The sequence below is a fragment of the Podarcis gaigeae genome (assembly GCF_964106915.1).
Source record: "Podarcis gaigeae genome assembly, chromosome: 11".
Taxonomy (NCBI): domain Eukaryota; kingdom Metazoa; phylum Chordata; class Lepidosauria; order Squamata; family Lacertidae; genus Podarcis; species Podarcis gaigeae.
In genome coordinates, this window is record NC_139687.1 from 22,325,816 (window position 1) to 22,353,502 (window position 27,687).

Here is a 27,687-nt window from a genome sequence, read left to right on the forward strand (position 1 = left end):
TTTCTGTAATCCTCACATGCCTGGTATAAAGTGCCCCACTTTCTTGATCTGCTTGTTCATGCTAACACAAAGGATACCCTGTGGCTACGATGCTAAATATATTCTGAGGCTTAACCAATTATGATGAAAACCTGAAAGTGTAAAGTGTCGCATTGCATTTAACCAGGAAATAGTTTCACCTTCTATTATTTTCGACGTGATTTCTCCAGCATCTGACATAATGCAATATGACAGATGTCACATCAAGAGAGCACGCTGATGCCGCCTGCAAAAGGGAGCCTGTTATCCCAGCCTACCAGGATTTCTCATGAAAGCCAGGTCTCACGGTGGGCTCACCTCCCATGTTCATGATAACAAAATCAGGTCAACTTTTCCTAATGCACAGATCCATGTCTGAGCTTGTAAGTGATTCTGAAACCTCAAGGCTGTGCTCCGAAAGACCTGAAAGAGTTAATTGCACAATGCTGCACTCTTCCTAGTTGCTAGGTAACAGTGGTCTGCCTTCAAGCAGTAACAACCAATGAGTTTATTCTGATATAATCCTTCTGAAGTTGATAGTAGGGGGCTGAAGTTGAAGGTAGGGTCAACAGAACGGTATCTATTTAGAAATCCTTCAAAAGATAATAAATTATTTCTGTTGGCTTATTGGTGCTGTTTTAAATCAGATTACTCTAATCTCATTTCTTATCTAAGACAGATGTTTCAATCTACTGTATCTGCATATTTGCTTTCTTTGTCAACGTATGAGTACAACATACATATGTTGGTTCTGAATCTTACAAATATAGTTACACATGTCCTACTTCCCCAGATAGTCAGACAGTTCAAGGAGCAGTGCTGGATTTAGAGTCATTGGGGAGAAGAGATAACCAGAGACTTCAGGTCTTTGTGGATTTTTTTGGGTGTTTATGTACACATGTGCAATTGAGCGTAGGTGGAGACAGACAGAATAGGACTCCTACAAACTGCAAACCCACAGCCCTGTATCACAACTTGCAGACAGATGTACCTGTGCAGCCCGCATATGTGTTTAGCTTTATACCACCCCCCAGTTCCATTCAGTCTCCCTCCCTGTGGTGGTTTGCACACCAAACATTTAGAGTACATCTAAAGCACATGGCTTCCTCCAAAGAATGCATGGAACTGTAGCTTGTTGAGGGTGCTGGAGATTATAGTAGGTTTACCAAACGCCCCCGTTTCCCGGGGACAGTCCCTGATTTGCGAATAAGTTCCCGGACAAATTCCATCCCCGGAATGTTCCCGGATTTCATCTAATGTCCCCAGGAAACGCAGCAGCGGCAGTCTCAGCAGCCTGGAGCAGTTGGCTCTGGCTGGCTTTAGGAGCTGCTCGAAAGTCCCCATATGATGGTGGTGCTGGAGCTCTAAGATGCAGCTTCTGGGCTGCCTCCGCCTTCCCTGACCTCAGCAACTAAGTTGTGAAGGGAGGCTTCATGCTGTCTATTGGAGCAGCCTCCCAACTCCTACTTGCATGTAAGCAGGGCTGGGGCGGGGATCTCTCAGCTGTGAAGGGAGGCTTCACGCTGTCTATCAAAGCTTGCGTGCAAGCAGGAGGGGGCAGGGATCTCTCAGTTAGGCAACCGGAAGCTTCCCCTCCCAGCTGAGGGATCCCCGCCCCCTTCTGCTTGCATGCAAGTAGGAATGGGATTGGGGCTGCTCTGATGGGAAAGGAGGCATCGCGCTGCCTGAGCCTCACAGCTGCCGCCCTCTTGGCCCTCCTTCTCCACCTTCCATGCCTGATCCACTGCACACTGCTTCCCCACCACCACCACCACTGAAGAACCAACAACTCAGGGGCTGCCCAGGCTCATGGAGAAAGGAGATAGAAGCCTTGGAGGGAGGGGAAACATGGCGGTTGAGGTCAAGGCGGTGGCCGCCCCTCTGCCACCGCCATCACTGTAGCATCAACGTTCCAAACGTGTAGTATGTATGTATGTATGTATTTAAAGTGTCCCCAGATTCGTTGAAAAAATCTGGTAACCTTAGATTATAGCTCTATGACGGATTAAACTATAGTTCCCAGGATTCTTTGGGGAAAGTAATGTCCTTTAAGAGATGGCATGAGATGTGACTGTTTCAGAGCAACTGAGAAGGGTAGCAAAAGGTATTATAAAGACACCTTTGATGAAACCTGGTCCCCCTTCTTTTCATATGCAAGGGAAGTAGAGAGCAAATTTCTCCTACCAATTTTGCAAACATGTTTTCTCAGGAAGGACAATTTAAAGATCAGGAGCAAGGCCAGAAGGAGGGACCCTCAAGGAAGAGTTAAACAAAATACCCCCGAAGTATTTATTTTCTCTCTGCTATTCCCAAAACATGTAGTATGGAAAGTCTATTTTTTCAGGTGGAATCTATCAACTTGACATACCCGTCAACTGTCCTGCTTTACGTGGGACACCCCAGAATTGATAGAAGCCATCCTAGTTTCTTATTGGACCCCACGATGTCCCATTTTGGCACCCGTGAGGGCATGGCCCCAAAACGCGCCCGTTTTGAGGAACCATGCTCTTGCACGAGTCTCCTGGCTTCCACGACAGTGAGGTCCAGAAAGACACCCATCCCGGTTTTCCTCGGTGGCATGTTGGAGGATATGACTTGACCTTTGCATAGCACATAGTAAGTTAACACAGTCTCCACATGGAGGCAGGGTGAGAGGGAAGGTCACGGCCTTTCTCTTCCATTGGCCAGGCCCTCACATGCTCTCCACCAATGAGTAAATAGAAATTGACTGGTGCTATGCCCCTCGTCTCCAAATACCCCACTGAGAAATGTGACTGCCCTGCCTAACAAATAAGTCTGGCTAATTTGGGTTCAGATGCCATCTGAAGTGCACCAGTGATTTATTTTTAATTATTAATCTTTTATTGAATATAAATTGTACACATACATTATATACTTGATTTATTTACAACATAGATTCTTAACTTAATACTTGTTTTCCCGTACAAATCTTTTTCCACCTGTGACTTCCCACCACCTTACTGCAGCTTTCCTTTTGCAAATCCTTTTCTTACTGTGTTATTTATTCACTTGTTTTGTTTTATTTTCCCAATTCTTTCTCTTTCCCTTGTACTCTTTACAAGAACTAATCAAAACATAACCAGGATATAGTTTGTGAACCATGTTTTTTTCATATAATCTCTTACACATAGCCAATCTTTTTTTTTGGCTTTTTGTGTGGGTTGACCTCTAATTACCTCCATCTTTTTTCCTAACTCTAAATATTCACATAACTTGAGTTGCCAGTGGACCAGTGATCTAATCCAGGTCACGATCTACCTGGTTTGGATCAGGTAAGTCCACTTTGAAATCTGAGTAGGGCAGATTCCTCCTCTATCTCCAGTTGCTACATTAAATTTTGCTTATAAAGCTAATGTTGCTCTGTTGCCTCTACTGCATGGCATGCATAGACCTGAGATTACCATATGTTGGCATTAGCCTTGCCTAACGAAGAAATCCATTCAAAGAGTAAGGTAAAGGTAAAGGTACCCCTGCCCGTACGGGCCAGTCTTGACAGACTCTGGGGTTGTGCGCCCATCTCACTTAAGAGGCCGGGGGCCAGCGCTGTCCGGAGACACTTCCGGGTCACGTGGCCAGCGTGACATCGCTGCTCTGGCGAGCCAGAGCCGCACACGGAAACGCCGTTTACCTTCCCGCTGGTAAGCGGTCCCTATTTATCTACTTGCACCCGGAGGTGCTTTCGAACTGCTAGGTTGGCAGGCGCTGGGACCGAGCAGCGGGAGCGCACCCCGCCGCAGGGATTCGAACCGCCGACCTTTCGATCAGCAAGTCCTAGGCGCTGAGGCTTTAACCCACAGCGCCACCTGCGTCCCACATTCAAAGAGTACTGGGCTAATATTTAGGAGGAATCAATACAACATCCTGAAAAGGAGCTCAAACAAAACTCAAATACAACTGCTGTAACTGTTGCTGCTATGGCTAAACATCTTTTTATTGGCCTTGGTATGCTGAGCACAAATAAATATTTTCCTATAATGTTGAAAAGTCCAAGAAACCACTGAGCAATATTTAAAACGATGGGCAATATATATGTAGGAGAGGGTTGGCAAAGACCCTAAGCAAGTTCATAGTCAAATAGCGCAAGGGACTGAGAACCAATTTCCCACACACAGTTTCTTACTCCCTAGGATCCTGTCCTCCTAATACTACTTTACCCCCCAACACAGCTATGAAGTCCTTAATACACTGGGCCTAACACATTTGATATGGTCTTCGCCTTAGCATCATGGAACTATCTCAAAGCATTACTCAAGAGTGCCCTCTTGTGTTTACCTCTGGTGCACCAAGTTGGAAAAACAATGGGAGACAAAGAGGAATTCCTGAAAGATGCTCTACAATTCTCCCTTGATACTTTGAGATCTCTCTGTCTCTCTCTGTCTCTCTGTCTCTCTGTCTCTCTCTCTCTCTCTCTCTCTCTCTCTCTCTCTCTCTCTTCTCTCTCTCTCTCTCTCCCCCCCCCCCCGCATATATTCTTTTTCTGCATCATCAAACAAAGCAGGGAAAGCCAGCATCTTTGGACTACAACTCCCATCAGCCCCAGGTAGCATGGTCAGGTATGATAGGGCTTGTAGTCCAACATGTGGAGAACACCATATCAGCTATCTCTGAATGAGTTGTTAACAATCCAATAATCATGTGGTCAATTGTACCACATGACTGAGTTTTGCTCATCTGTGTGTGTCGTTGCATCATTGTCTACCATTGTGAAAACCTGTGCTATTTGTAGTCTTGCAGACAAATCAGGTGAAACTTCCTATCTTTTCTCCTTATCATTGATAAAGGCGTTGAATAATTCATCCTCCGCTCTGCCTGTCAGAGCTTATTGATCTGTAAGGCAATAGTGCCTGTAATGACAATATTGACTACAAACACTTATGCAAGAGCATTTAAAGGCCCGAGAAGATTGGAAGAGTAATTTCTAACCTGCTTCTGAAACATTTTCTCTCTTCCACAGGCTGAGCAAACACACTTGTCTTGAGAATAAAGTGAGGATTTACTGCAAGTAAATTACAATCTGCTTTGGATGGAATAAATGGCTGTTGTAATGTTTTTCACATGGAATGAAAGTTGTCCTTAATCAGCAGATCATTCAAATCTAGGGGTTCAGCTCATCCCCTCATCTCTTCTTCCCTAATTGGCGACTACTAGATCTGGCACAAATTTAGCCTTGATCACACTTCCTCCTGCCCAACAAAACAATATTGTGCAGCTCAGAATGATGTTTATCATACTCCCATCTTTTTTCATATGCAGACTAGAACCCCCACTTCAACTATGGGCTCTTTATTCATTTTGAATACATGTGTGTTCTGTGGAGAAGGTGGGGCAGCATCTCATGGCCTCCAACATTTCTCCAATGAAAATAGGGATGTCCCAGTCCACAATGATAAGTTTACTGTTTATACCCCACACATCTTACTGGATTGCCCCAGCCACTCTGGAGAGCTCGCAACACATATTAAGACATAGTAAAACATAAAACCTTTATTATTATTATTATTATTATTTAAACCCTTTCCTATACAGTGGTCCCTCAGCTTAAGTACTTAATTCGTTCTGGAGGTCTGTACTTAACCTGAAACTGTTCTTAACCTGAAGCACCACTTTAGCTAATGGGGCCTCCCGCTGCCGCCACAGCACAATTTCTGTTCTCATCCTGAAGCAAAGTTCTTAACCCGAGGTAATATTTCTGGGTTAGTGAAGTCTGTAACCTGAAGAGTGTAACCCGAGGTACCACTGTACATGATTGCCTTCAGACGTCTCAGGGTTTGGATAACTCCACACCCTCTAACATTTCTCCAATGAAAATAGGGACATCCTAAGGAAAAGTGGTAGGGATGCGGGTGGCGCTGTGGTTTAAACCACTGTGCCAACTTGGACTTGCCAATCAGAAGGTTGGTGGTTTGAGGCCCCGCGATGAGGTGAGTTCCCGTTGCTCGGTCCCAGCACCTGCCAACCTAGCAGTTCGAAAGCACACAGTGCAAGTAGATAAATAGGTATCGCTCCAGCGGGAAGGTAAACAGCGTTCCCGTGCGCTGCTCTGGCTTCACCAGAAGTGGCTTAGTCATGCTGGCCACATGACCCAGAAAAACTGTCTGCGGAAGCAGACAAATGTTGGCTCCCTCGGCCTGTAAAGCGAGATGAGCGCCGCAACCCCAGAGTTGTTTGCAACTGGACTTAACTGTCGGGTCCCTTTACCTTTAAGGAAAAGTGGGATATTCCAGGATCCAATCAGAAACTGGGATGGCTTCTCTAAATCAGAGACATCCCTGGAAAATAGGGACACTTGGAGGGTCTGGCATCTGCATATTTTGCCTCTGGCAGCCAAATCTCTCAGACCAGCCCCAGGGTAGCCTTCCACAAATTGCCTTTCTTTTTAAATTCTTGTCCCTTGACTGTTAAGATAAAAATGTATCTTCCATGTATTGTTGTTTTAAGGCTGGTGCCACAATCCTGTCTTCCCTGCTACAGCACCAATTCCTAACTGCTATACTGTAATCCACTTGCTAATGCTTTAAGAAAATGCACTTGGGCAGCTGCTCCTGCCTCCATTTTCATGCTTTTTGTGAAAGGAAGTAGAAAGGATTGCAAGTGGACAAGAGAGCATTATTTGGTTGCTTTTCCTCCCTGCCCCCATGTGCCTTAAAGCTATGAGTTGCACTGTATTTCACCTTTGCTTTACATTTGTTGCAGCTAAAAGGAATTTCTGACTGTAGGAAGGAGCTGCATGAACTATGCAGAACTACCTGAGAATATTCAGAGAGCAGAAAAAGAGAGCAGCCCAATGAAGTAGCAAAAGTTTGGTTTATATGGAGACATTCCTAAAGAATTGCAGAACTGTTTACCATTAATTTGCAACTCAGTGGGGCAATGGATTCACCCAGGGAACTCTTTACACAGGTCCTTTGGAAAGGAAATACCGGTACCTGCTTTCTGAAACCCAGGTTTCTGAGCTTCTTCTCACTCTCCTTTATAGAATTGCCATCCTTTGTTCAGGCTGCATAGACATGACATTTTATTTTAGACTCAACAGAGACCTGGCATTTGTTTTTTTCTATGTGGTCCATACACAATCTAGTTCTATTCTTTATTTGTCCCCTGAATAGAGCTTTTTGAGAAAATGGTTTCATTCCCAAAATAAAAGCTCATTGCACATTGATTCTGCATTACCTCCCTGGGTGTGTCAAATGCGGTTGTCCATTTGTTGCATTCTGGTGTTTTCTGTGTCCCCCGTTCCATCTTTGTGGCAAAGAGTTAAGGACAATTTCAGCACTGGGATGTCCAGTCTGGGCAGGTAAAGTGCTATGGAAGCTTTAATTGAAAGTGTCCTCCTGACAAATTCCACCTGCTTTATTGCTTTCTGTTGAACAGGCGATGTAATACCACTTGAATAGTCTCTCTTATCTCCCAGTGCCTGTTCGTGGCAGGGGAATTTAGCTTCTTTGCTACTCAGAAAAATTAAAAGGGGAAAAAACTCAGAGAGGAAACCAGTAATTTAAACCTTCCATCTGTAGGAATAGAAATTGGTGCTGGGGCAATTGAGAGTTGGTGCTCAATGAGCAATCATCACTAAAGCCACTTCCGGCCTGCCCAGGAGGTGGGGTTGCGGGCTTCACGCCCACCCCCACATGAGCGGGGGCTGGTTTCAGCCCCCGTGAGAGCAGGGGAATCCTGGCTGCATCTCTCCCCCCCAGCCAGCCAATCGGCTGAGGGGGCTCGCCCTCTTTTCACCGGTTAGCCCCCACGTTTTCCCACCCTCCCTCCCTTTGGGTAGACTTTAGGTAGGTCTCCGACTTTGCTATGGACTTCGGTCTGTCGCCGCAAGGGGCATGGTAGGAATTTTTCCCAATTGGCAATTTACAGCCATTTGGTTTTTCGCCTACCTCGTAGCAACTGGTCACAACTCCTCAGCATTGGCGGTTAGGCATTGGTAAGAAGGGATTAAGAGGATGTGTGTGTGTGGGAGGAACGCCATCACCTCCCCCCAGTGAACAAAGGGTGGTCCGATAAAGGACTCCGGGGGGCGTGGCCCTGTCCGAAGCCTATGGAGGTGTGGGCCAAAGGCACGCCCCAGAGCGTGCCTCAGCAGGAGACTCCCCCGATATAGTGTTAACCCTTCCCCGTGTCTCCAGCAAATGGGCTGGAGCCGGATAGTCGTTAGGACCAATGCCTAAGCCAATGCCTCTCATTCCTGAATTCAATAAAGTTGTGGCCTAATTCACCCATTTAACCTTAAATTATGGTGTCTTGTGTCTTTATTTATCCTGGTTTTCAGTTAATGTTGGGAAAGACCTGTGCTGAACAGGACAAGACAGTAAACGTTATACCACAATACTGGCCTTGGGCAAGACTGGATGATATGCTGCCATATTAATATTCTGTTGCAGTTAACATACGAATTTGAGACAAGAGAGACACCTGGTGTTCAGAACAGCACACTGGAAACTGCTTGCACTAAACGTGGTTTAAAGCTAGTATTGAATAGAATGAAATCACCCAAATTGATTGGGTTAATGGGGAGTTGAGGAGGGTCAGTTGGAGTGAGAAATGTCCCTATCTTCTCTGAGGAACGTTGGAGGGTATGCAGCCTTCCTTCATATCCTGCTTGTGGTCTTTTCATAGGTACCTGGCAAACAGGACGTTGCTGGGCTAGAAAAGGCCATTGTTCCAATTGAGTGAGGCACTCTTTATGTTCAGAGATGATCACAAGACCATGAGCCATATCAGCAGAAAACAACACAGAGCTACAAAAAAAATCATTTCTATCAGCCAGTCTCCAGGAACAAGCAATTCTAACGATGCCCCTACCCCTGTACAGTTTAGGAGATTTTGTAAGCATAGTCTGGTACAATCTCTTGGTAAAAAGGAGCAACGCAAAAATTCTTCCATACACAGCAGATCCCTTTCATCCTACCCAGTTAAGTTGCTCGTAAGACAGGCTCAGATAACCAGGTGCTATAGCTCAGCTACTTCCAGGTCCCTAGCTTAAGAGACTACCCTCTAGAACAGTGTTTCCCAACCTTTGGTCTCCAGCTGTTTTTGGACTACAACTCCCACCATCCCTAGCTAGCAAGACCAGTGGTCAGGGATGATGGGAATTGTAGTCCAAAAACAGCTGGAGACCAGAGGTTGGGAAACACTTCTCTAGAATTAACAATCTGGGCAGATGTTCAAACTCACTGAAAGTGAAAATTCTAGTACTGTACATTTTCACCTTTTATAGGCCTCTGTACTCTAGATCCCCATTTTCACTGGGCTACATGCCAAATTAGAAGGCTTCTATGCAACCACTTCTGGTTGGTTCTCTGTATACTTGCTTTGCCTATCTCAAGTCCTGCTATTTTAATTTGTGGGATGGTGGGATTGGGCTTCAACAGGCATTCCAATGTCATGGTGAATGTCTGTTATTCCTAGAAGTGAATCAGCTGCTTTTTGCCTGCCATTGGCTCAGATGCTCTGGCTTGACAACCAGAGAGCTTTGTATGGCTGGAGTCCCAAGGAATGGGAACCTTGTTGGACTACAACACCCATCATCCATGAGCATTAGCTATGCTGATGGGGCTGATGAGAGTTGTAGTCCAACGGCATGCACAAGTGTCAAGAGCGAGCCAGGAACAAACCACACAGCATGAAGGTAACACTTTATTAGAATAAACAGGATCTGCTTAGGAGTGCCAGGCCTAATGAGCATAGCAGTTCTTCTTTGGTAGGTCTTGCCCCTGGGAGGCAGTTGTGGAGACTGAAGGTCCCCACCTTCCCACAGCTACCTAAATCTGGGGTCTTTCCCAAACAATCTGATACTACACTGGCATGCCTGCCTTTCCTCCTCCTGCTTCATGTATGTGCTGGATCCGGGGAGAGGTTACCGAGAGGCGTGGTCAGAGTCCGGTCCTGGGTCGAGGGTCTGGAGACTGTCCACCAAGGGGGAAGCGGGGTCCAAAGCAGGAAGCCGGGCGTGGTCAGGAACTCCAGAAGAACAGGTCTGGGTGCTGGCAGAAACAGGTTTCCAACGACGTTGCTCCCGCAACCTGGGACTGGGCTGACTGGCCTTTATCTTCTCTGAGGCCAGGGGCGGTCCCGGCCCACAGGTGACCCGCCTCTCCTGGCCTTAAGGCGAGCACTCCTCCTGAGAGAACCCAGTTCCCTCCGCCTCTCTGCCCTGAGCCTCTGCAGCTCAGGAGAGGCTGGAGGGTTACTGGACCCAGGGGGAGACTCACCTTCCCCTGACAGGGCTGGGAGAGGCGCACCTGTAGGCAATGGGTCCTCAATCACCTCTGGAGCCAGAGTGGATTCATCTGGTGTCTGCTCCTGAGGATCCGGCACAGGTGCAGGCGCTTCAGATTCAAGGCCCTGCCCCGGCTCAGCTGGCCCTGGAGGCGGGAACACCTGTGCAGGCTGGGATTCCTCCGGTTCAGCCTCTGAATCAGACTCCCAGGCCATCACAATGTGTCTCCTGGTCTTGGGAGACTGGAGCGGGGAGAGCTTGTTGCAGCAGGAGTGGGAGAAACACTCGCTTCTTCCCCAGCCCAACTCATCTCTCCCTCTTGGCCACCCCTCTCTTCTGCTTCTGTTTCTGGACTTCTCTCCACCACAGACTCTCCCTTCTCACTAAACTCTGTTACCTCTTCAGCTTCCAACACCTCCTCCTCCTCCTAGTCTTGTCCATCTTCTTCCTTTGACCACTCACCATTGTCCCATCACCAATCCCTGGGCTCTGAGCCTTCTTCTCTTGGGAGTTCCCCAGCTGGTGCCTCCCACCATTCCTCTGTGTCCAGCCTGTTCAGCACAACAAGGCTGCAGATTACCCTATCCCTGGGCTAGGGAAACACACCCTTTCTTATTGCCGACCCTCTTGTCACTGCAGCCCAATGTGTTTTGAAGTGTAATCAGATGCAGTACCAAGGGCTGAAGCAGGAAGAAAAACTGGTAAAGTGCTTGTGTATTTGTGACACACTTCAAGCATGTGCAGGAGGAGCTCTTTGGATTCTGGCCAAAATACTTTACCATAGTAAGAGCTTGCAAAAGGTGCTTTAAACACAACTGAACATTTCACCTTAACATTTGGCAGTGATTTCAAAGTGTGTCAAAAGTTCCCCATTGCAACGAGAAGGTATGAATATATGGCGTTAAAAAAAATGCGCCCCTAACATTTATAAAATTATTAATACTCTCAAATTATCCTGGAATGTCATTCTATAATGAGTAGTTTCAAAGGAAATCACAGTTGGTAGTCTACATAAATCAAACTAACAGCATTAATGAAACAAGCCCTCTAACTACTACCAGTCTAGGAAGTCACAGAATATAAATTATTGACACCAATTAAATAGTTCTTCTTGTAGTGCAGCACACTGTTTACTTGAAATGACAATAAATATTCCTTCAAGAGAACTCTTGGAACAGTTCTGAGGCCTTGGAAATCATGAGTGTAACTCATAACTCATCTACATTTAAGGAGGAGAAATTAGACTGAGACATACTGGGAAACTACCAGTTCATCTAGAGAAGGTGGTCTCATTTTTATTTTTGCACTTATTATAATACAATCTACATATGATATCCAGTGACTACAGCTTGGCACAATCCAGACAACAACAAGTGTATAAAACCGTTGCTTTGTTTTTTCCAGTTTTAAGAGTAAATAAGTATAGCAGGATTTTACTTTTATAGGGATCTGTTTTGAGCGACATCTAGTGTTATTTCTAATAGCCTATAATCATGCATTAAAAGCAAAGTGTTGCACCTTGTCATTGGCATCTGTCTGCCTGTAGAGACAATGAGACACACTTCAGGGGGTGAAGGCAAACCGCTGGAGAATCACAGCACCTGCTGTGGCTGCAAAGAATGGTAACTCGCAAGTGCTGCCTCCCACATTGGTTTTACTGCATTAGCAGCACTGAAGTGACCTTTCTGGATCACAAGTCTGGGTAGTGTGTATGGAGGTCCTAGGCTGCCTAGACAACAATACCCCCCCTCTGGGCCTCACTGATGTAGTCCAAAGGAAAGCAGAGCAATACATTTGGCACCAGCTTGGTGGCAGGAGTTGCCAGAAGGAGGCATACAAGATGCCATCCAACTGTCTTAGGGACTCCACTCCAGATTTGTGTAGGGTTTACACTTTCTTTATAATGTTCCTCCTCCTTCTTTCATGTTTGATCTATTCCTTTTGAACAGGTTATATCTACATTCGACATTCCAGTCATGCACCTCATATTTGCCATCCTGTATTAAGAGCTCAGATTAGTCTCATTTGTTTCCCATACTCTGTGCATTAGTATAGAGACAACAGAAACCATGAGCCATTCCCTCCAGCAGCTTCCTTCTTATAGTTTCCTGCTCTTTAGTAGCTTCTGTAGCACCCCCTCAGTTTCTTGTGCATCAGTGAATCTGTACCAGGTGAATCTGTACATCACAGATACACAGGTGAATCCTGTGCATCAGTGAATCTGTACCAGGTGTTCCCTTGTCGTCTGTAATATTGTCTCCCTCCCCCTCAGGATTTAGTTTAAAGCTAAGCTAAAGTATTTAGCTAAAACTATCTGATTTAGCCCAGCCTTTTAATGAATTACGATGTTGATTTTATTACCTCTCAGATTTTACAATTATGCTTTGTAAAGCTTCCTGACTCTTTGAATTAGGTGTTCTGCTTAAAAATATTTTCTCTACTAAACTTCCATGCAAGATCTTGAATGTTTATATAGTGTATCAAGCTCCAGATAATGTGTCAGATGAATAACATTCTAAGAGTACCCTCTGGAATTTCACATCTTACATACAGTAATGGTACCTCATGACTGAAAATAAAATGGCTGCATTTTGTTTTTATTGATTAGATTACATTAGATAATGTCATAGAAACATGTGTTGTTCCTAATTTTTGTAAAGGTTGATGTTTATCCCACAACAAAAATGTAAATAGCACTCCAGCCAATATACAGCTGGCATTTAATGTCTTAAGCTTCTCAGACAGCTGTTCCTTGTCCATTAAATTATGAAATAACTGAGTTTATTATAATTTCCTTCCACATGGAGTTTATTGAATCTTATGCTCATACATACAAGATCCTGACAGACAAAGCTCATCAGATGAGTGATATTTCTAGCTACTTTGTCCAGTAGACAAAGAGCCATTCTTTTCATATTGATTTAAAACTGGCCATTCCAGCCAACTATCAGAATGAAGTCATGATATTCTGTCAGTGCAGTATTCACTGCCAGAAGCAACTGAAAACAAGCCAACATTCCCACCTCTTATTTACAAGGACAGCTACCAAGATAAAAAAGGTATATGTTTTTTAAAGTACTGTATGAGTTCTCTGATGTACGGCTTGTACAACATCTTTAAATTTCAGGGAAATCTACAGCTGTCTAAAGTTAAAAAATAGCATCAAAATACAAAACAAATACAAAATTCAAAAATATTAGTAGACAAAAACAAGTCAGGTCAGCAGATATCATAGAATGATAAAGCCACTTAGCAGACATTTGCTATCAGTGAGACCACCGTAAAATATGACTTAATCCTCTTCCACTGAAATCAGAAAGAATTGAAATAGCTTAACTGACTCACATGGGGAGAGCTCTGCTGGATAAGACAAAATTTCCACCTGGCTCAGCATTCTGCTTCCAAACTGGCCCATCGTATGCATCTGGGAATCCCATCGACAGCATGAAAGCAATTGTCCACTTTCATTGTTGCTTCCAAGCAACTGCTATTCACTGGTATGCCGCCCCTGATTTTTGGAAGTTCCAGATAACCAGCAGATTTATGGTCTGTGGACCTTCTGTGCACAGCTGTTTGTTCCTGCTATCTCCCAGAGCTACAATTCTCAGTCCTTCTTCCCTGGGAACTATACGAATTGCTGTGCATGAGAGAAGGGGGTTTATTCATGGCTGTCCCACAGTTATGGAAGTCTCTTCTGATTTACCGGTACTTACATCTGTCCCCTTCAGGGCAGGCTTTTAAGAGAGTCTTGAGAATCTGTCTGCCTTCTCTTAATATTTGTGACATTCAGAGCAGCTTTCTCATAGGTGTACAGTTGCTAGCTGTTGTGCCTAATGTAACATGCAGTTATTTTTTATGTATCTTGCTTTGCAAATACTTGGCTTATTTAAAAAGTTTTTAAATATTATAAATAATAAATAATATGCAATTGTGTGGACAAGACTTCTGGTCTGCTGCGTGAAGGACTTGCAGCTCATTGTGTTCCTCTGAAGGTGAGATCGGGCTGCCCCCGGGGGCGGGGGGAAGGTAAGTAAGTGAGGGCTTCACACCTCCCTAAAACTCTGGAGTCTAGCCAGAGTGCCTAGGACCCCACAGCGCAAGAGAGTTTGAAATTGTGTGTATGTATACTTATTTTGGAGCAAATCTCACAAAACTCAGCGAGACTTCATTCTGATTAAGCATACATAGGCTTAGGTTCCACAGCAGACAGATGAGGGCTCAAGTGTGTGGGTAAGGTGCCCTTTTGTACAACTAGGTCCTAGGTTGATGGGAGGGTCTGTGCCTGTCATTTCCATAGGCTACATCACTTGATACCAGATGTTTCCCAAGACTTTCAGAAGTCTCACCTCCAGAAACGCAGGTGGCGCTGTGGGTTAAAGCCTCAGCGCCTAGGACTTGCCAATCGAAAGGTCGGCGGTTCGAATCCCTGCGGCGGGGTGCGCTCCCGCTGCTCGGTCCCAGCGCCTGCCAACCTAGCAGTTCGAAAGCACCTCCGGGTGCAAGTAGATAAATAGGGACCGCTTACCAGCGGGAAGGTAAACGGCATTTCCGTGTGCGGCTCTGGCTCGCCAGAGCAGCGATGTCACGCTGGCCACGTGACCCGGAAGTGTCTCCGGACAGCGCTGGCCCCTGGCCTCTTAAGTGAGATGGACGCACAACCCCTGAGTCTGTCAAGACTGGCCCGTACGGGCAGGGGTACCTTTACCTTTACCTTTAGGTTGATGGGAGGGTCTGTGCCTGTCATTTCCATAGGCTACATCACTTGATACCAGATGTTTCCCAGGACTTTCAGAAGTCTCACCTCCAGAAATGGTACACTGTTCATTACAGTGGTACCTCAGGTTACAGACGCTTCAGGTTACAGACTCCGCTAACCCAGAAATAGTACCTCGGGTTAAGAACTTTGCTTCAGGATGAGAACAGAAATCATGCGGTGGCAGCGGGAGGCCCCATTAGCTAAAGTGGTACCTCAGGTTACGAACAGTTTCAGGTTAATTACGGACCTCCGGAACAAATTAAGTTCTTAACCCGAGGTACCACAGTACTTGAGACTACAGTGGTTCCTTGACAAACGCCTCAGGTTACAAACGCTTCAGGTTACAAACTTTGCTAATCTGGAAGAGTTACCTCGAGTTGAGAACTTTTCCCCAGGATGAGAACAGAAATCATGTGTTGGTGGCACAGCGGCAGCAAGAGGCCCCCATTAATGAAAGCACACTTATACTTAAAAACAGTTTCATGTTAAGAACGGACCTCCGGAACTAGCTAAGTTCACAACTAGAGGTACCACTGTACTGTATGCCTTCCCTGAAACACCAGGAACTGTCAACAGGAGTGTGTTATCTGTTTTAGCTCTCAGTCTGCATCTGTGTCTTTTGGTCACATTTTGAAAGGGTTTTCTGTTGAATGTTTCCACCGCAAAGATGAAATGTGATCATTTTGTACTGTATTACGGACAGCTAAATGTTTACGTACCCCAAAGCAGCTGTGTGGAAAAAGTAATTAGTCCCAGGCATAATAACATAGATGATGTGTTCTCCAAGATGTATGGCATAATCACCATGCTGGGAGGAAATAAACATTTATCTGCAGATGTACAATGTATTCTGGCAATGTGATAAGTAGGCAGTGCTCAAGAGCAAGAGATAGTGTTTGATTTCAATAGCCTACTTAGAAGTGATTGCCTGAGAGATGGAACACATAGTATCGGGAAGTTTATTATGGAAATGTTTATTTTATTTTACCTGGTTTGATTTGCATGATAACGTAAAGACATTTATAAAGTGAGATTTTTTGTTTTGTTTTTGACATTGTGTGTGTTGGTTCAAAAAAATAAAATAAAGGAGAATTGCTAGATGCCAAGATCTAAGTTTGGGGCAGCGTTTGGTGTGAGAACCTGGCAGAGATTTAAAATCACAAAATATGTGGCAAAGTAAAGTGCCGAAATACAGGTTGCTAAACCTTTAAAATTTCCCACTGTGAATTCCAAAACTTCCCTCTTCCTCTAGCATAGAAAAATACCACACGTCTGGTAAGTTAAAAATGGTGTATCTATAAACTCCCCAAAGGTCAGATTCATGTGCTTTTCCATACAGCATTCAGAAAAAGTTGCACAGGCAGCAAAACTTGGCTTAATTACAGTGGTGAAAACTCCTAAATTATTGGAGCTCAAGAGTGGTTGGTGAGAGCTGCGCAGTCTGAACTGGAGCAACCAGCTCAGACCTCCTTATACCTAAGTTTCTCAAGTAGACTGAAAATGGAACAATAGGTTTGATTCCCTCTGAAAGTAAGAGATGTGGACGTAGCTAAGCCTGGCGGGACAGCTTATTCTATTGTATTAACCCCTTCATGTGTTAATTAGACTTAAGCATGTTGGTTATATGAGACTGGTTATCCCACGGTGTGAGCATGATTTGTAGTCAGTATAATAGGAAATGGTTTCAAAGCTTCATGGTATTTTGCAAATTGTTAAAACCTTTAGAGCCAGAAGTTGTTTCTGGCAGTCTTAGCCTCTTTGTACAAACCAGGAGGTCTGTTGCAGCACTTAAAGCATGTCTACCTAGCCATCTTTCCTGGCTATCTCACATAAACTTAGCCTGTCAGTGAGCAAAACGCTGTTACATTTCACCAGGGGTCAGCAAACTTTTTCAGCAGGGGGCCGGTCCACTGTCCCTCAGACCTTGTGGGGGGCCGGACTATATGGGGGGGGATGAACAAATTCCTATGCCCCACAAATAAACCAGAGATGCATTTTAAATAAAAGGACACATTCTACTCATGTAAAAACATGCTGATACTCGGACCGTCCGCAGGCTGGATTTAGAAGGCAATTGGGCCAGATCCAGCACCCGGGCCTTAGTTTGCCCACCCATGCATTTAACAAAGCCAGCCTTGGGTTGCAGCAACACAAAGCTAAAATGGTGCTCCAGGTTAAGAACAGTTTCAGGTTAAGAACGGACCTCCGGAATGAATTAAGAACTTAACCCGAAGACCCACTGTAACTCGTTCTGGTACTTCCGGGTTTCGGCAGTCCGTAACCCGAAAAAACGCAACCTGAAGCAGCTTACTGCCTGAAGCTACTACTGACTGTAGTACTGTAGTAGCTTACTCCAGAGAAATATGAGTCAGATAGCACCGGATCACTATTAATTCAGAACTATAATCTTCGCTTGTCACAAAAAAATCAGCTAAGAAAGTGTTACTGCTGTACGAATACTCTAAGATTGGTTTGGTGATATTTTAAGGCACAGATAGATTCTTACTGCTTTCGTTCTGTTCGTTAATAAATAACTACTCAGTGATCCAGGAATGGCTGCCTTCTAATTCTTCAGGGCTCTTGATGTGCTACCTGAAGTAAACACCAAGACTAAGTATGCAGAACAGTAAATAAGAAAAGTACTTATTGGCAGAAGACTTTTAAGGGCATGTAGAGCTGTCAAAAACCTTCCCCAGAAGAACAGGTGTCCTCAAGCCTGTACTTGAGGCTTTATGTTTTGCTGGCTATTTGTGGGGCCATATGGCAATACAAATTGGATTATACGTTTTCACAGCCACCAGCCATTATGGAGCCCAAATATTTTAAAAGTCTGCAATTAATTTGTGGAAGTGTGTGTGTGTGGGGGGATATATATCTTGTAACCTAAATTCCAGACATTTCCTAATGGTTCCATTGAGTGATACCTTAAAACAAAACAGGGACTGACTGAGCAATCAAGTTCCTCATGGGAAACTCAGTTGCCCAACCAATTCGGTAGGCTTGTATTCGCTGCACATCAGGAGATAGGCAGCGACTTCAGCCCTGCTCTCTAAGGAACTCAATTGCACAGTCGGCTGAGCCACATCCCTACCATCACATTTGATGTCTGGTATCAGGCAGATGGGCACCGTTGTTGGCCTTGCAGGTCAAATTGAGACCTGGGTCAAACCAAATTTGGCCTGCAGGTATATAGCCCAGCTTGAAAGCTACAATTCCTTCTGGGGTCTGCATGTCAGTTGTGGGCAGCAAGCCAGAGACAAAAGCTGGCAGAGCAATAAATGTAAATGTTACCTTTACACACACATCACACCTCTCTCAGTCCTGCATCCTGCCAAGCAAAAGAGTTCAAGGATGTATTCCAGCTAGGCAAAAACATTCAAGGAAGTTCTGAAGCAAGGCAAGTGAGGGGTGTTGGCCTGGGGAGAGAGGGTGAAATGAGGAGAGTCAAGACTCTTGGAGAGGCTTGGAGGGCTGCATACTTCTTATCTATACAGTGGTACCTCGGGTTAAGTACTTAATTTATTCCGGAGGTCCGTTCTTAACCTGAAACTGTTCTTAACCTGAAGCACCACTTTAGCTAATGGGGCCTGCCGTGCCGCCGCCACACGATTTCTGTTCTCATCCTGAATTCTGGGTTAGCGGAGTCTGTAACCTGAAGCGTATATAACCTGAAGCGTATGTAACCTGAAGCGTATGTAACCTGAGGTACCACTGTATCATGTTTTGTGTTCTAAATGAATAGTTAAAATCATAAACATGAATGTCATGCACTGTAATTTCCTGCTTTCACTTCCTGTAAATTACAAAATGATCTCAAATATGAAATGATAGCAATTTTGAAGGTCATGGTTGCAATCCAATGCACACAAGTTCCTCTGAATCCAGGCCCTCACTTTTGAGCAAATAGGCATGCTACAAATCCATCCAGCTTTTGCAATGTAACATCTCAAACCCTGCCTTTGAGTTGTGGTTTTCCAGTTATTCTCTCCCAGCAAAATAATTACTCAGTTGAACAACTGCTGCTGAAACACTTTATGAGAAAATTTGCATACTCTTGACTCATTTAAAATAAAGTAAGTTTTGTGGCAATTGGTGGGGCTAATAAATCCAATTCCCCCCCTCCAGATTTTATGTATCTTCATCACAACTTTGTCAGTTAATAGCATATTTTCAGATGGAAGGGTTAGTCCCAGGGGCTTTAATGCAAAACTTATATATACAATATAATATAAAGCTCATTCCACTAACTGTTTCATAACTGGATATATATAAATTGAAAAGTCATAAAATGAAATGGCATTTTAGCTATGTGCTTTTGGCACATAGCTCTGTTCATAAACTGAACACACAGTACTAACATAAAGTATTAATTGCAATGTTTCACCTGCAGCTAAACTTTCACACGCGCACACACATGTGATGGGCCATATTGGCATTATTATGAATATGTGAAAATGACAAGTAATGAACACATTTAAGAAGAATAACTGAAGGCTTTGCAACACCTTATTGGCTAATCGAGATGTTTTCTGGCTGGAAGAACTCTACTGCTTGAAATCAATTCACTATAACTTGTTCTCAGCTGGTACCTGCTGATATTATAATAATAACACCTTAGGTACATAATAATACATATTAGTAGTAGGAATAAAAATGAAAATTGGTACTTTACAAAAACAACAACAACCTTACAGCTGTATGTTAAACAATATTTTTAAATGTTAATATTTGCTGTTAGCATTGCAAATATTGTCTAAAACATAATATATAACTGAAAGATTGGAAAGCCTTAGAAATTGGAAAGGGAGTTGCTGTAATCTAGCAACAAGTTTAAATTAACCAATTCCATCGAAATGCTTTTATGCCATGTATTTGAGAGACTGGAAATATGACAACTGAGAATAAAAGCAGTCAAAGAATGCAAAAGGTGGTCTGGCCATATATATCTCCTTTTGTTCCGTCCCATCACAAAATCAAATCTATTAGTTTCTGCCTAATTTTGAGTTAGACTTCAAACAACTGGAAACTAAACACTGTTAGGACTTTGTATTCTGGTGACTGTATTAGTGGTCTGTGCCTCTTTTCTCATTTGTTTGCCTTAAACATTCGTCTTTTTCTTGCTATTGCTTCCTTTACTTTGTTAAAAACATCTTTAAAGTTGAATTATTTTACCCTTGTAAAATTATTTAAGCACATAGAATTAGTCTCTTATGTGACTTCGCCCTGTTCCTGGAACAGGTTTAACAGTGTCCTTCAATATGATGTGACATTGGGCTGATCCAGTGGCAGAAGTCAGCAGAATTGCAGCAACCTCTGCTAGCATGATGAATCTGATGGTTACCTCTTCTCTGACATGGCAGGGCTTGCCAGGTGGGCGGGGTATAAATAAATTATTATTGTTATTGTTGTTGTACTATGTAGAGGAAAACTTCTCAGCATTCCCATGAAAAAATTTCAGGCAGACAAAAATATGACAGGCAATGTCCATGTTGGATTCATAAAGTATTGTAGGATATTTCCAAAAAATATTTCAAGGTGCCTTAACATATGTTTTGCTAGTTTGTTGGGTTTTTTTTGTATTTTTTAAAGTTGTTAATCACTTGTCACCAAGCTGATCAAGAATTCTAAAGTTTTTTTTTGGTTTATGTCTATTTTATGCATCCAAAAATGTTACAGACTGATTGCTAACTGTCTTCAAGTAGAAGCAAGCTCTTGCATTCCTTTTGGTGCACTCAGAGAAGGATGTTTATTGTAAGCGCAGTGTGCTGAAGCAATGCATGTTCTTTTACCTATTTCCTTTTCTCCTTGGGGGTAAGGTGAGGCAGTAACCTCTCAGTGGCCTGTTAGGTACCATCTACAGTGTAGATCCTACACAAACACTCCCATCAAGAAATGCAAATGTCTTGGGAGCAGCTGCACAAGGCAACATTATATATGGACAGGTGATGACACGCCGATTCAGAGCAGCACTATTGTGCGCATTTGGTTCATTAGCCATGTGTCAGCCAAAGTTCTATTCACTACCTACAGTAGTTGCGCTTATGGAACTGCATGATGTGCATTTACGTTCTGCAGCTTCTAAATACAGAAGCCTGTACGCTGCTTCTTAAAATAAGACACTGAAACAATGGAATCTATTTCCCATGAGTGAAGAATGAGCTCCATTGTTCCCCATTTGCACTGCCTTCATAGATTTTAAGAAGACTAACTTACCTTACTTTCTAGGCGCACAATACAGTAGCTTCTATGAGTCCAAATAGCAATGACATTGGACAGTTCTGCATGTTGACCATCTGCCAGTGATCTATCCTGCCAGGAATTCCCACATATGTGCAATACATACACCTTGCTGCCGCTGCTGCTACAACACATACAGTATTAAAAGGTAAAGGTACCCCTGCCCATACGGGCCAGTCGTGACCGACTCTGGGGTTGCGTGCTCATCTCGCTTAAGAGGCCAGGAGCCAGCGCTGTCCGAAGACACTTCCGGGTCATGTGGCCAGCGTGACGAAGCTGCTCTGGCGAGCCAGAGCCGCACACGGAAACGCCGTTTACCTTCCCGCTGGTAAGCGGTTCCTATTTATCTATTTGCACCCGGAGGTGCTTTCGAACTGCTAGGTTGGCAGGCGCTGGGACCGAACGACAGGAGCTCACCCCGCCGCGGGGATTCGAACTGCCGACCATACGATCGGCAAGTCCTAGGCACTGAGGTTTTACCCACAGCGCCACCCGCGTCCTAGCAATGTATTACTCCTCTCCATATCATTCGCTATTACACATTTCATGTCAAGACACACATCACACTTCTATTCCCTTCCCGGCTGATGATCATGCTAAGTGAAATCATGGTAGAGAATATGTTTTCCACAAGTTGCCATCTCCCGTGTAGTGGATGCTGGCACCGTGGAAAGGATGGTGTTGAGCATTAGCCCCAGAACAATTACACCAATAAAGAGATTGTAAGTCACATTATAAATAAGAACACAATAATCACTCTCCCTTCTGCCTTACGGGTGCTAAAGTCAGCTAACATTTTGTTGTTGTTGTTTAGTTGTTTAGTCGTGTCCGACTCTTCGTGACCCCATGAACCAGAGCACGCCAGACACTCCTGTCTTCCACTGCCTCCCGCAGTTTGGTAAAACTCATGCTGGTAGCTTCGAGAACACTGTCCACCCATCTCATCCTCTGCCGTCTCCTTCTTCTTGTGCCCTCCATCTTTCCCAACACCAGGGTCTTTCCCAGTGAATCTTCTCTTCTCATGAGGTGGCCAAAGTACTGGAGCCTCAGCTTCTGGATCTGTCCTTCCAGTGAGTGCTCAGGGCTGATTTCCTTAAGAATGGATCGGTTTGATCTTCTTGCCGTCCATGGGACTCTCAAGAGTCTCCTCAGCTAACATATGGTTTATCTAAAACAATGAACAGATTTGTAACTTGCAGTAAATTCAGTGTCAACAAGAGAAAAGGGGTGTTGTGCAATGCTCAGCATCACATGGAAATGTTCTCCCACCCACAGTGCAAAACACCAAAAGGAATATATATTTAATTTCATGTTATTTACAGAGTGTATTAATCCCCTCATATGCCGAACATTTAAAAGCAATGTTCAAAATTCTTTTGGGTAGCAGCAAGCACTAAAATATACACATTTAAAAGCCTGGAAATTGTTTAAGGAGTATGGCTGAGATCACTGTACTTCAGAGGGCACCTCTAATAAAGAGATGTTTTCAGCAGCTAAAGCATGTCAGAGAATACAACTAGTGTCATGTAATAAAGATTAAAAGAACTGGCCACTGGCCAAGTTAATATTAATGTTTGGGAACTGATGCACTTTCAAATGTACAGGAGGTGCAATACTTTGCAAGAAGTCAGAGTGCATGACTCTCAAAGTACAATACAGTAATCAGGAGATATCCAAATTATGAAAATATATTTCTTTCGAAATAGATGTTTTAAAGCTCCTAAGAGAGAAATTTGTCAACCTTTTTGGGTCTGTGGGCACATTTCACAAACTGGAGCAACTGTCAGTGGCAGCACACACGTATCCCATAACCAAGCACATACTGCCATCGATTCTACAGGCCATGGGCTTTTTTCCAAGTTCAATTTCAGTGGGATGCAAACCAGGAAAGCTCTTTGTGGGCACCAGGATGCTCACAGTCATCACTCCGGTGACCCTCGAAGAAATCTCTGTGGAGTTATTTTTCTCCTATTGAAATCAATTGTGCTTAAACTTCCCATGGAAATCAATGGGACTTTAAGGGGGACTATTCATTTCAATGGAGCAGTACATGACAGGAGAAGTCCCCAGAGTATTGTGCCCACTGGACCCTAACTGCAGTTCCATCCTCAAAATGTCATGTAAGTGGCAAATGTTACTGCTCTGCCTTTTTTTACAATGCTTCTGGCGGTAAATTTCCAAGAACGGTTTCAAACTTGCAATTCATCCAGAACAAGGATCACCACCAAATGCTGCCTCTGTCCCTCAAAGCAACCCTCGATGAGATGCTCCAAAGGCGCAGCTGCAAAAAATAACCCAAGAATCTTGCGGCACCTTAAAAGACTTGAGAAATGTATTGTGTGAAAAAGCTTATTCTATAATAAACTGGTGGGTTTTCAAGGAGCCCCGAGACTTCCCGGGTCTCCCCTGCCCCTAAGAACCAGCGATTCTTGCCTTGCTTAATCCATGCAAGTGGTTTAAGGGTTGTGCGGCGACAGCCCCAGCGCCGGAGTCCAGTTCCCCCCAATCGCCCAGCAGGGGCCACTGCTGTTCCAGAGCAGCCTCGCCGCCGCCGCCGCCGCCGCCTCCTAAGCTGGCGCTGCTGCGGGCAGGGAAGGTGAAAGGTTGGCAGGAGCAAGAGGGCGGAGGGAAAAGGAAGCGAAACAACGCCGGCTGGGCAGCCGACCTGGAAACTGACACCGCCGAGGTGCCGAGCAGCTGAGCCACCCGGAGGGGAAGAAGCAGGAGCAGAAGACGCCGCAAGGGCAGCAGCTCAGACCACCGAGCAGGCTCGGCTCACCGGCGACCCCGACCTGCCTGCTTGCCTGCCTGCCCCGGGGATAGCGCGCGCGCCGCAGCCCTGTCAGGTCCTGGGAGCGAACAGCCGCCGCTGCGCTTGCTTGCCCCGCCTCCCGCCCTCCTGGGCCCGGCAAGGTTGGCCCGTCGGCGGGGGAGCGGAGCTTCGTCCAAGCGAGAGAGAGAGAGAGAGGAGGGCCGGGCGGCGAGGCAGCAGCGCTCGGCTTCTCCTGAGGGGCGAGCCGCAGCGAGGCAGGTGGCGCTTCCGTCGCGCTCGGGGCCGCCAGCGTCGCTCTCCAGCCCCAACTTTGGCGGGCGGAGTTGGGGGAGAAGAAGAAGCCGAATAAAAAAGCCCCCCCCCCAACCCCGGAGGTCTCTTTCAGGTGGCCGCGTCAGACACCGAGAGCGCCCGGGGCTTCCTTTCCGTGGAAGGAGCGCTTGAGAGAAAGACTGGGAAGCTGACTGGGGAAAGCGCGCGCGGGCTGCTGCTTCTGCTGCTGCCCGGGCAGCTCTGCGCCCAGTCCGGCGCCTCGCTCTCCCCACGCCCTGTCAGGGAGGAGCTGCCCGCTGCCGCTTCTTCTTGGCCCGCTGCAAGGTAATGCGGGGTGTGCGGCGCGTGCGGAAGGGAGGGGTGGTTTATCTATTTGTAGCGCTTTACACAAAGGAGCAGCGCCGAAGCCGGGGAGGTGGGACGCGCGGCTACTCAAGCTTTCGCCCCGGGAATATGGCTCGGGCGGCGAGACGCGCTATGGCAGCCGGTGTGTAGAGAGACAGAGGAGAAGGGGGAGCGCGCGCCCGGGCACATGTCATTTTCTCAAGTTCTGGAGGCTAGGAAGAAGGGCGGCTGAAGGGCTGCATAGGCGCCTTGAGGGAGGTCGTGTTTCCCCTGATCCGGGTTGGGGTGCCCACAGCAGGGCTACTTTAACCCATAGGGCTCCTGTGCTCCAAAGGTCAGCGGTTTATCATGGCTGAACCTCGAACAAAGAAGCCCACGGGGACTGAGAGGGGCTTGGACTGCAAACTTTAACCTGTGGAAACTTTTAATTCCTGAATTTCGCTCTCTGCTGCCTAGCAACCAATGTCCCCCCCACCCTCCACATGCAAGAAGAACTTTGACTTTTTTGGGGGGGGGATATCTCAACAGGATTCTTTTTTTCTCCCTCTTCCTCTAGCATTTAGCTCCCTCCCCATATGTGAAGCTGGAGCCTCCTCAACTTGACAAGGCCAAAGAAAAACCTGCTCTCTTCAGGGTTGCTGAGCCATATCATGTATTGTTCACCGGCGCTGAGTTAATTCGCCGCCCCCCCCTTGCCTTCATCTCTCGCTCGCATTTGCCCTCTGACATCAAAGCACGGAGACCGCCATGGGCTGCTTCTGCGCAGTCCCGGAGGAATTTTATTGTGAAGTTCTGCTTCTGGATGAATCCAAGTTGACCTTAACCACCCAGCAGCAGGGGATAAAGGTAAGCAGCCTCCTGCTCTGTTTTCATTGGGGTTCCCCCGGACGCTTGCCACTGGTGCTTGAAATGCTTTGTCTGGAGTTGAGCAATAAGGGGCAAACCTACATGGAAACATACTGTTCTCAGAGAGTGCCTATCAAAACAGGCTGGCTTCTAATGACCAGGAAATAGACATGTCAAGTGGTATTAAGCTTTGCATCACATTCCATTACCCAAGACGAAGTTGGAAGAGTAAAAAGCAAGAGGAACATAGAAGTCTTGAAGGTGAACAACAGGATTTTAAGTGTCGACCGGTTGTCTTGTGACTTGGGTAGTGTGTATGAAGTATGTGATGTGATGTAATCTTATAGAATTTAATAAAAGGAGAAATAACACTTCGGTAACTTTGTCACAGAGGTTTATATACTAGCGGGGTGAGATCTTTTGGAAATGTTTTCCTGGATGACTTCTTTGCTTTATATGATTTGCTTTGTGCTCTGATTTTCAGTTGCAAGGGTGCTTAGTAATCAAAGATCTTACACAGGAAACCAGGCACTTTGAAATATAGACATGATCAGCGATGATATTTTCGGGGTTTGTCTAATAAAATTATACTTGAGGCTTGTATAAGAAGCGTGCTTTTCAAAGGCTCAGAGTGCTAGTCTGCACCTGCTGAGGAGTCTGTTACTCAGCAGCTCCTTTTAAGCACATTTTAATTCTCAGTGATTTCAAGAAGAACCTTAATTATATTGCTATGTGCTCCATGCTCCTGTTGAAAAGGACGGCTGTAAAAAAGCTTTAACTTTGGATTTATTTATTTATTGAATTTACTGATACTTACTTGCCTACTAAAATGCTTATAACTCAGCTTTTAGGTGGTTCTTAGCACAAGAGCTACAGGAACCAGTTCTCTAAACAGGCATTTGTGGGTCTTGTTCAAATCTCTATGGGATTGGGTCAGTATTTCTGCTTGGGGAGGAAGACTATACATGCTAATTGTTTTCTAGGGTTTTTTTTTACTTCTTAAGTCATTCAAATACTTATTGTGCATTCTATTTTATAGAACTGAATGCTGATAGGCCATGTTTCACTAGTAAGGAATCTTCTCTCCTGACGGGGAATAATTTTATGTGAATGTTTCTAGAGGGAGAGAGAAGGCGATTGTCTAGGAATTCTAAGTATATATGGCTGTACTGAATTCTCTTGGCTCTTTTAGTGGGTCAACAACATATTATATGCCTTGATTACTGTGCATGTGCTAGAGTTAGGACTAAAGAAAGAGCTACATGTTTATAATAGTGAAGTTGTCCATCTACAGGCAACTTACTATAAGAAATAGCCCTTTAACAAGAATTCAGTTTGACTTGTTTGTACACAAGTTTGTAAACAGAGGTTATCTTGAGTATAAAACTGCATGAAACTGAAGCTGTCTGTGGCAGTTGGAAAATTTTGGCATTCAGTTAAGTGAAAGAAGAACTATTAGGAATTTGGTCTCACTAATTTCAGCGGGACTTATGTATACAATAGGTTTTTATGCTAAGAGATGTTAGATTCATTTGGATTTGCTGATCCTGTGACTTTAATGTAGGAATCTTAGTTGTACACCTAAGGGTCGCTTTATGCATTGTTTTTAGGGGTACATCTAAGATGATTTAAGGGCAAACTTTAATATGCAAATATGACCAATATGTGTTAAATAAGTGGATCATACAGATATTAAAAATTGAGGTTTTGAGTGGAACCAGGCTTGTATTTCATTGCGTTTTGAAAATGGTGGCATATCTATCTAATCTGTCTATCTAATCTAGCTAGTAATGAGTTCTAGTTCAGCAGATTTACATTAGAAAAGTATAAAGAATGTAGTGATTTATTTTTAATTCATTCCTGGTGTTTAAAGTCTAGAGAATATGTCACTGAAATGTCAGAATAGGGGCATCATCCCTGCAGCATAGTATCCTTGCAGCACAGAACAGCATAATCTGGGGAGCAGGAGAGCAAGTTAAAGGTTGTTATCTACCTTGCATACATTGCAAATAGTTTACAAGTTGGTTGCTAATTGTAGGGATGTTGTTGTTTTACAAACACTTGCAGTTTTGTCTGAACTTCATATTTGTAAAAAATCAAGTGGTTCATGATAAAAGCAATTTATTCTAAACAGGTGTAACACGTTTGTTAATGTCACAATACTACAATGGATGCAATTTTCATAACTCTTAC

General features: G+C 44.7%; 1 protein-coding gene across 4 annotated transcripts in view; it reads left to right on the forward strand.

Annotated features, from left to right (window-relative positions):
- Positions 1 to 23,784: 23,784 nt before the first annotated feature.
- Positions 23,785 to 27,687, forward strand: part of EPB41L4A (erythrocyte membrane protein band 4.1 like 4A) — a 97,834-nt gene continuing 93,931 nt past the window's right edge. Inside the window, exons 1-2 of one of the 4 annotated variants that reach the window (XR_014556080.1) lie at positions 23,785 to 24,627; positions 25,205 to 25,494. Coding sequence is in view for 2 of the 4 variants with exons in the window: in XM_083702330.1 (XP_083558456.1) it covers positions 25,396 to 25,494 (99 nt within the window). In the remaining 2 variants the exon portion in view is untranslated. Of the gene's footprint in view, positions 24,628 to 24,670; positions 24,791 to 25,204; positions 25,495 to 27,687 lie in introns of those variants that run through there. The other 3 variants (XM_083702330.1, XR_014556081.1, XM_083702331.1) reach the window with 3 other exon arrangements.